The sequence below is a fragment of the Lycorma delicatula genome, chromosome 4 (genome assembly GCF_047948215.1).
Source record: "Lycorma delicatula isolate Av1 chromosome 4, ASM4794821v1, whole genome shotgun sequence".
Taxonomy (NCBI): Eukaryota; Metazoa; Arthropoda; class Insecta; order Hemiptera; family Fulgoridae; genus Lycorma; species Lycorma delicatula.
The window spans coordinates 122020087-122030901 of NC_134458.1; the positions used below are offsets into that span (position 1 = coordinate 122020087).

At 25.9% G+C, this 10815-nt stretch overlaps 1 protein-coding gene across 1 annotated transcript in view; it reads left to right on the forward strand.

Annotated features, from left to right (window-relative positions):
• The window catches only part of LOC142323830 (stromelysin-2-like), a 56004-nt gene extending 45626 nt beyond the window's left edge, over positions 1-10378 (forward strand). The window contains exons 7-12 of the mRNA XM_075364094.1: positions 192-538; positions 3661-3808; positions 6176-6317; positions 7126-7247; positions 9624-9734; positions 9865-10378. Coding sequence (XP_075220209.1) covers positions 192-538; positions 3661-3808; positions 6176-6317; positions 7126-7247; positions 9624-9734; positions 9865-9869 — 875 coding nt within the window. The 3' untranslated portion in view covers positions 9870-10378. The remainder of the gene's footprint in view (positions 1-191; positions 539-3660; positions 3809-6175; positions 6318-7125; positions 7248-9623; positions 9735-9864) is intronic.
• The last annotated feature ends 437 nt before the right edge of the window (positions 10379-10815 follow it).

Below are 10815 nucleotides of genomic sequence, written 5' to 3' on the forward strand. Positions count from 1 at the left end.
CTCAAGTCTGTATAAAGTTATTTACTTTTGTTAGAATCCTGCATTTCTGGTATTCTGTAGTCACTGGAGTTCATTTAATAACACTGTCTTGGGAATGATTAGTCTACGATAGGATTAAATGTTAAACTGAAAAACTTCATTTATTACAGTGTGTTTTATTTACCTGATAGTGATATTTATATAATTTTCAGTTGCTAGAAGGACTTCTGACAGTTCTGGTGATACTAGTTATGATAAAAATGATGATGACCCAACGGTAAGCTCTACAACTACTACAACAACCCAAAAATCCACAACAAGAATTACTACACCATATACAAGAAGACCACCTATATCAACTTCAACTAAAAAAACAACAATTACATATATTGGTGATGATGAATCGGTTGATGATCATAAAAAACATGATGATCAACATGGTATTCCAGATGCAGAAGATCCTGTTGTAAATGGTAACGATGGTAATATTATTATCTGTCATGGCAATTTTGATGCTGTGGCAAATCTCAGAGGAGAACTATTTTTTTTTAAAAACAGAGTAAGTAAACTTAGGTAAACACTAACGCAAGCATTTGTTAGTATTTAATTTATTATTATTTATGGTATTTATTTTATAATTATTGAGAATAAAAATATCATCGTTTAAAAAGGAGGTGATTGGCTCATTTTAAATAATAAAGTAAATTAATCAGTAGAAACAGAATACTGGTTTGGAAATATATACTACCATTTATTGTTTTAGTTGAAATACATTATTTTCTTACAGTATATCATATAGTGAAGGAGTTTAATATTAAGTAATAACTGATTCAATATCAGATATACTATTATTGATTCTATTACTAGAACAGAATAACATTATTATTTTTTTTTTATTTATAAATTTATGTTGTCAACAATGCAATAGAGATTTAGACATTTGAAAAATGGAATCTAATATATAAAATTTGCACACTGTTACTAATTTAAGATGTTTGACCTTTCTCATTGTATGTATTATGCCTACACAGTTTAGTGTTAAATTATGCGACATTATTCTAAGACTGGTTAAATCTTATTGTAAGATTGGTTTTAGACTAATTATTTATAAATTGTACCCATAATGTAATATTTAAGAAAGTGCTTCATTCAACTTAACTACAAATGTTGCAAGATACACTACTTTTTTTCTCATAAAATAACCTTTTTTTTCTTTTTGTTACTATCATGTATTAACATTAATTTTTTTTTCTATTTACTGGTTTTATTTTTTATCTGTGTTTAATACTACAGCTCCATCAGGATTTTTCCTTTTATGAGATTTAATTAAAAACAAAAGTTTAAATATTAAAAATATAGAGAAGTATATGTACTATCTTAATTACAAATAAAATTTGTTTTACAATTACTAAAACCTCCTATGAATACACCAAAGTACCAAACTTGTTAATATAAATATTCTAATTTACTTAATAAGCTTTTATAACAATTTTTAACTAGGTAGAATCTGATAGTTGTAAAGACTAACAATTAAATAGTAGTTACATTTTTCAAAATTGATGTTCCATTTTATATAGTTCATCATATTAAAATTTATCTGTTCATTCAAAAGGAATCTGTTTATGTTGTATATTTACAAACATAAATATATATAGATATATACTCATGAATGTAAAGGTAAATTTTGAACATGACTAACTATTTAAAATGAAATTGGCACACCTGTTTTAATAGCTTGCTTTGCTGTAACCACTATTTAGTTCAGTTGATCATGACAGAAATAAGACTTTAAATGTAATGTTGGTGATAACATGTTCAGTAAAAATTTTATATCTGTGAATGAGATGGTTAATATATCTTTCTACAGTTTTAATGTTTTAAATTAAAAAAAAAAAAATTTGATTAAACAGAAATATTTATGAAAATACTAAGCATGGATAAAAACGAAAGCAGTGAATTAAAGTAATAAGGTTGGTGGTACTGAAAATCTTTGTCTCTTTTAGATTTTATCTTTTTTGGTTTAAAAAAAAGCCAGTGTAAAATTAATTTATTTTACAATCTGCTCTTTACTTTCTAATGGGCTTGAAATCTCATTTTATTGTGATAAAGATTTTTTTAGTTGATTTGTACTTGAAGTAAAACTACTTAAAACATTATCTTAAATGTTGAATATGATGTATCAGACGGGGTTCCCTGATTAAGCAGTCCCTGGAACTGCATTTGTTGAACTTCAAATACTAAAAATCAGTTCTGTTTAAAAACCATTAGTTTGAAAGATGGTAGAAAGTATAGTGTGTAATTTTTTTCTGTTTTCTTAGTTTCATCATTTATGTTTTCATTTCTGCTAGTCAGAAGTTTTTGTTATGGACTCTTAAATATGTATTAACTATTATATATATATATATATATATATATATATATGTTATATTAATCTGATCAACCTAAGTACAGAATAATAAAGTAAAATAGGATGGCATCTACCTTATTCCATAATTAAAGAGCGCTTTCGCGAGTCTGTCGCATCATCAATTGCTCTATATAATTTTTCAAATCATTTGTAATAAATTACATTAAAATTGAAATTAAAAATCATATACTATACATAAGATTTAAAATTGTTAAAAGATCCTTTACCAAATTAAAACTAAGAATTTTTAAATTCAAATTTTTTTTAAAATTTAAATTAAAAGTTGTATATATATATATATATATATGTGAAGTCATTTAATAAAATTATATTAAAAAGTCAAAATTAAAATCAATAATAAAAACAAAATAGAAATCCATGTGGACTAGCTAGTCAAAGTTATGTGACAGTCATAAATATGACTGACAGTCATATTTTTTTTATATATTTGCAATTTTTAATTTTAACTTAAAAAAAAATTTGAATTTAAAAATTTTTAGTTTTTATTTCTATTTTGATTTTAATTGTAAAGGATCTTCTAACAATTTTAAATCTTATGTATAATACAGGATTTTTAATTTCAATTTTAATGTGTAATTTTTTACAAATGATTTAAAAAATTATATAGAACAACTGATGATGCGAGAGACTTCTTGCTTTCTTGCTTCTTGCATTCTTGCTTTAATTATGGAATAAGGTAGGTGTCATCCTATTTTATTTTATTTTATTATTCTGTACTTAGGTTGATCAGATTAATATAATTTGTATAGTGCAAAGGAATATGATTTTCAAAAGGATCAATTTTAGTAAAATATATATATATGTATACATTTCATTTTTTGAAAATTCAAATAATTCATAAACATATTGACCACTGTGCTAATCAGATTCAACATTAACTTTAACTTAACCACCAAAACACAGTAAACAGTAAGTAAACTTACCAAATTAACACCAATAATCAATTTTTACGGTTGCATCAATTATTTTTATTGAACAGTTAAGTTTCATATAATATTGATATGTAAGTATATATATAGTTTGGTATGTAATGTATAAAATATTGGTTTGACAGCTATATACATTTCTTAGAGGAAGTCCTTAGTAATAATTTATATAAATTTTACTATTGTAGTATCAGCTTCTAAGTTCTGTGTATTTCATTATTTTTAAAGTATCAGAAAGCTAACAATGTTAGTCTGCTTTTCTAGTTTATTTTAATTAACATAAAAAATTGAAAGCACTTTAAATGTTTTCTTGCTGTTCTATTTTAGCAAGTTTGGAGGTTAGATGAACCAGGACATATTCAGGAAGGGTATCCAGTCACAACTGATCGATTTTTTAGAACTCCTGGAGAACCCTTGATTGAGATATCTGCTGCATATCAAAGACCTACAGATTCAAATATTGTTATATTTTCAGGTAAGTTGTAGGTATCCTTTCACTATAAGTGTAGCAACTTTTTGCAAACTTTAAAAATTAATTACAATTAGTGAAATTTTTTTCATTTTGGTACACTAGATTTTTATAATCTTGTATTTTAAAAAAAATGAATTATTTGTTTTGCTTTCTCAAATCACTATAATTTAAAAAAAAAAAAAAAATTGTTGATAATATACAGGTTATAATTTTACCACATATTAGACAAACACACATCTCACTATAACTTTTCCTATTACTTGGATCTCGAATTTCCTTTTAAGCCTTTTATTTCCGCAGTAAAGTTCATTTAATTAGGAAAGGATTATTTTTCAAATAGCTTTACAAAGAGAAATCAAGGGCTTTCAGATTAATTATTTTGCTGTCCAAGAAAATTCTAAAAAATAAGAGATTAACTATAGCAAAATTTGTTTGGTTTTTAGAAGTTGTGCAATATATGGTTAATATCATTCATATTAAAATTTAAAGAGATGTTTCTGTAAATACAGAATCAAGAAATCTATTACAATTTTCAAATACTGATTATTGTTGTCTGATCATTTTCCATATTGAAAAAAACTATGTACTAATCCCCAATTACAGATAAGATTTACTAAAAATGCTTACTATATATTATTATGCTTTTTATTGTATGCTCAAAACATACCATGTCTACAGTTTAAAAATTAGTCTACTAGAAAATGTACCTCTCAACTTACTGAAATTAACTGTAAATAAGTAAATTCCAAATAATTGTACAATCATAACTTAATCAATATTTATTTCATGCCTCTTTTTATTTAATTTTTCTGTTACAGCATAGGTTGATAAATGTACTTAAAAAAATAGATGATATAGCAAACGGAAAAATCTAAGGACAGTGTTTTATGCTAGATTCATTTCAATGGTGTGAATAAAAAAGTTTTAAAATAACAAGATTTCACCTCCATTTCTTGGGACAAAACTTGATTAATACTTTGTACTGTATAAAGTACCACCTGAGTTCTATTCAAATGGTTAACAAGAAAAACCATTATATTTACTGATCAGAAGGTCATAAAACCTAAATATTTAAAAAAATATAGTTAAATTTGCATCTTCTTCAGAACCTAGTTCCTGCCTGTAAAAGGTTTTTACAAATGATGAATCCAGCTGTTATTTTATGGGTTTATTTATGTCACAAATCAACTTATACTAAAACTGACTTAGAAATAATCTGATTGAAAACTTACTCGCTGACAATAAAATGATACACTACCATGTATCGTAAAAGAACCAAAACTGCAGCCGAATGTTACCAGTATACAAGATAATCACAGATCACTAACAAATCGGATTGATAACTTTGAATTTCAATAATGCTGAATATTAAATACTTTAAAATATTAATATTCATGTAATAGAATTAGATAAATTACACAACATTTATATTTAAAAAATTTTTCACAATTAAAAAATATATATTTTGGAATTAAAAAAAGAGCTTATTTATTCTCTAAATATTGACTTTTTAATTGGATGCCAGATTAAAAACAAATAGTTGACTAACTTAATTTTTCACCAACTTCAAAAAATCAAAATAACAGGGAAAATTGAGTAAATTACTATAATTTAATATTTTTCATTTATATGCTTAGCAGAAAATTATTGTTATTAATACCTGCACATTAACTTTTTTTTTAATGAAAAGTCCATAATATTTTATTTCATTAATAACTTCTGATATTTTTATTTATTGAATTATTATTTATCATTAAAAAGTTTTTACAATCAGAGGTAAATAATTATTAAATCAATAGATTTAAATAAAAAAAAAAGTTAAAAACAAACGAGATGAAATCTGAGTCAAACCGATCTGCCTCCCCTTCTAAGATCCAAATATTTCAATAATTAAAATTCTATTTGGCTATAACTCTGGACCAATGAAAAAATAAGTACCACTTATGATATACTGCTGAAAACTCTCAATGAGGACTCAATGAGAAAGAGTCCAAAATCCAAATTTTGGTTCATCGATTACAATCAAAAGGGGAGGGCACAGCTCTCCTAAATTCAAAATTTCAACATCCTAGGGCTAATCATTTTTGAGTTATGCGAGATATGTAAATGCATATGAACATACGTATAAGCATCATGCTGAAACTAGTCAAAATGGATATTTCCATTGAAATTTGAAAACCGAATTTTTTGCGATCACAATACTTCCTTTACTTCAGACAAGGAAGTAAAATTTAATGTAGATTATAAAGAATAGAGATTTTCAGTCATTTGAATGACGATAGCAAAATAAAACTTAATTTGAAAACTACTTCATAGTAGGCTAGATGCAGATTACATGTAAGAAATGAATATTTAAAACTGTAATTTCAGGTAAAGACTTTTGGGTTTATGATGGCAATCAGTTCATTGATGAAAGTCCTCAGCCTATATCACGTTATGGTCTACCTGATTATGTAGAAAAAGTTGATGCAGCAATGGTATGGCAAAAGAATAAGAAAACATATTTATTCAGGTAAATTCAGATTATTTGTAAGAATAATTTTTAATCTTAAGAAAGATTTAGTTGTACAAAAAGATGTTCTTTGATATTTAAAAAAAAATTTTGTTATTTTACTGCCTTATTGTTAAAAAATGTTGAGGCTTTTTGTTTTATTAAAAAAGAAGCTTCAATTATAGCACAGGAAAAATTCAGTAGAATAAAAAAAAATGAAAAGATTTACATATAATAAAACATTTACTTTTGATTTACTGAAATGCTCCCACAAAAATGTGTTTTTAAATGTGAAGAGATTTTATTTTATTTAAAAATAAAAGAATATCTTTTCAAGAAAAAAGTCACCTATACTTTAATATTTGTATAATAATATTATATAAATATCATTACAAGATAAAATTACATTTGTACTATTCATCTTCATTTTTTCTTGGCAAAAAGTGCCATCTGTTATTTAAAAAAATGGTGAAGCCATCTTCATGAATACAACTCATGTTGGGCTTACTAGGAAGGTGTGAAGTGAATTGGATTTTTGTGGCCTTCTTATCTTAACCAAATGTAGCTGCATAACTGCATGCTATGCCTACTAAATATATTCAACCCTCCAACTAGCTTTTCTCTTTTTATCATAGGCACAGTATGAATTTATAAATTATGAAAAATTGCCAAGCCCAAGGTGGTAATTCAATCTAAATCTTTGAGTGCAATTCAACTGCTTTCATATAAGTTTCAAACCTGACTTATTACTTTAATATTCCCTCTTTTTTGCCTAACTATTTATTGTAACATGATATTGCAGTTTCAACAAATATTATTTTTATTATAGAGGCGATAGATATTGGAGATATGATGAATTCAATAAGTCAATGGATGAAAATTATCCGAGAAGCATGGGTAATTTTAGAAACATACCGACTGACTTAGATGCAGCTATGACATGGAAGGATGGTAATCATTTACTTTATTTAAATTACTTAAAATAAGTGGTCTCATGCTCTGTATTTTAATACGTGTTTTTTTTTATTGTTTTCAACAAATGATTTTTAATAATATTGATGATGTGAATGTATTTAAGAGTTTTCAAGCTTTTAAGTTGTCAGATAATGATGGTAAGTATTTGGTTAGTTCTTAAAAATATTTGTATTTCTTTAATAAATAACTGTACATTTAACATTGCCTGGATTGATCAAAAGAAAGAATCAGTTTTTCATATTCTTCTCATGAAATCTAACCATAATTTTTATCTAAAACTGCCTGTTGATTGGTTTTGTTCCTAAGGGAGGCCTCTCATTGATGCAATCCGATCAGGTTTTATTGAAGGTTTCTTTGCCTAAATTCAGAAATTTAATATGTATAATAAATTAGTATTTATTTATACTCTTTTTTATATTGCAACTTAAGAATATCAGGCCAATTTTCATGAAATATTTATCAAATCTTCCATGAACAACATTAGATGAGTTGAAGAAACCATAAATATTTATAAAACCAGGATTATAGATGGTTTTTTTTATGTTTGTTGCTGGTATTTTATAGTTGTAATTTTATGAATAACACCAAAATTTTACTGGACTAATATAATAATTAAATGTTAACAAAATTTTTGGTTTTTTACAACTCTAAATAAATCCATGTATACACACTCCTACAATGATCTTTAAATGAAAGAGCTAATCTTCTACAACAGAGAAAGATACAAAATTATTTGTGCATGTTGTTCTGCCTAGAAACCCTAACTTACAAGCTCCTTATAAAAGAAACTATAGTCTTTTCCCATTTTCAGTTGTGTGGTTCATTCACTCCCAAATTCAGCACTTTATAAATTACCATTCATGTAATCAGTACAGTTGATTATTTGAAGGCAAAGAAAGATATGCAAATTTAATATTGTTTCACTTATGCTGACGATTTCTTTTCATGTGTAGAAAGAAACTGAACATACAAAAAAAAAAAAAAAAATCTGAATGGTCACTTTTTAAAATGAGTATATGACCGACTGTTAAGAATTTAAGTGCAGCTCTGAATTTAGTATATAGTGACATGAAATATTCTAATTAGTAACAGTAAATTTACTGGTTTAATTATTCTTTCAAGAATTTTAATCCTAAGACTAGTACTTCATGACTAATTTTTACCAGACAGAAAGTGTGTTAAATTTTTAGTTTAGTAAATGGGAGGCGGGAAAGGTCAGAAGAAAAATACTGTTGTGCTATTGCTTTTATCTTGCTACTACATAAAGAGACAGTCTTTTTCATTTGTTCCTGGTAACCATGAAATCTACTGAACCAATCATTACAGAATGTTAACTGTAGCTTTCTTATGATCCCAGGAATGTTGAACACAGTTCAAACCTTACTATGTATAAATCATAAATTAAAAAAAAGGATAAATAAATAACCTAGAACTCTCTTTAGTAAATTTGTGTATGTCAGTGCGATTTCTTCAGACTATGATTTACTAAATTTAATGTCATTTTTTATAAAAAAGTCATTAGTAGAAACAAATTAATTTTGTAATAAAGTGAATGACTAAGATTTTACATATTTAACAACTAACTAGTAAGTTATTCATACAAATTAATCTATTTTATCTGGCAAGTTGTGAATATTGAAAAATCAGAGAACAGCCCACACATAATTACCAAACAGCTATTTCCAGTTTTTTAAGTTCTATACATAAATAGTGCTGGCAAAGCTATGTCAGGATGCTAGTTGATAATAAAAAAAAACTTGTGTGATTTTTTTTGTAACGAAATGTTTTTACACAAATTATTGACTCACAATACAAGAAAGCAGTAGCAGACATTTTTACTGGTTTGTAATCACAGGCAGATGTTGTGATCAAGCAAAGTTTTAAGCGATATTACATGTACTTGTAGCAAGCAAGCTTGGTAGTTTCTAGATCACAGGCAGATATCCTTGATCCTGTGAAATTTTTGTGGTAAATTGATAAATAGGCAGCCAACTGCTGATTAGTTTTTAATGTTTTGTGCGATGTTTTAATATGATTATATATGTGGGAGACAAAAATCATGAATAGCAAACAATTGTAAATGGAAGTAAAGCTTTTCTTGTTTAAAGGTGCACTACACAATCTATTGTTTGCTTTCTTACTTTTGTAAGTTTCATACAAAAGTTATGAAATCATACTCGCCCGATCAGACTTTACTTGCATTTTTTCACAATTTTTTTTTTATAATCAATCCTTTATTAGGAAAACATTGCTACATAAATGGTTTTCTTGGGCTTATGTTAAATAATTTTTTTTAAGCTGTTAAATCTTTTTATTTAATAATTTATTCTAATCAAAAATGAATTGTTTCAGGAATAACATACTTCTTTAAAGGAAAACAGTATTGGGGTTTTAATAACACTTGGAAAAAAGCTGATGCAGATTTTCCTAGATCAGCAACATCATATTGGCTTGGCTGTAAAAGTTAGTAACTAGTAACTATATTTATTTGTAAATAATATTTTATTTATAATAAATGGTACGTATAAAGTTATTTAGATGAATTTGGAAATGAGCAAATTATGATATTCATTTTTTGTATATTTCTCAACAGGTTGATTTTTTAGAACTATATTCTAATTTACTTCTTCAGCACAACCTATGAGTCAGATATACATAACCTTTTGCTTACTGTCTAAGAAACTGTGGTTTAATAAAAAAATGGTCAAAACCAAACAGCGAGTTAAACTCTTGGACTTTGGAATATCAGATGGTTACAATAAATAGCAGCCGATTTATCTTTTAAAAATTATTAATTTGAGAAATTTGAAGGGGGAAAAATCATTAGGTGCAGAAACAGCTAGAAGAATTCAATAATATAATCATGACATAATGATATTGAACTAAATTTACAACTGTGAACTTTACAGATGTATATTACTGAACTTATTTTATATATTAATTCTTAATATACACTTATTAATTGTTAATACACTAACAATATTTGTTTAATTTTACGATATGATTGTTAAAATAAAAAGGCAGTTTTCATTATGAAAGAGATGGCTTTGTATTTGAACATTTGTAATTTTGTGAATTATGCGACTGAAAAATTTTAATTTATATCATATTAAACCTTGTTTTTTGTGTTACTTAAATAAGTGTCAATTTATTTGAAGAACTCCTGTAGGATTATAATGGAATGCATAACAAATTACTGTTTAATATTTCAGAGTAACATTTTATTTATAGGTATTTTTTTATAATTCTTCTAAAGGTTGGTTTCACCATGAAGATTATAAAAAAAGTTAACTATTCTGGCCCTTGGTGAATGAAAAATCTTGTTTTCCACAGAGATAAGTTTAATAATTCTATTACAATGTGTATATAATTTTATACTTTCAATTATCAAGGAGAATGGAAAAAATGCTGAGAAGGAAATAAGAAATTCTATTAAATTTGTAGTGAACCCACCCATCGACTAGAAAAGAATAACTTTCAAAACAAGACTGAAAACATTCAGTTTTTTGCACATTCCTTGCAAGTTTATACATTATATAAAAAG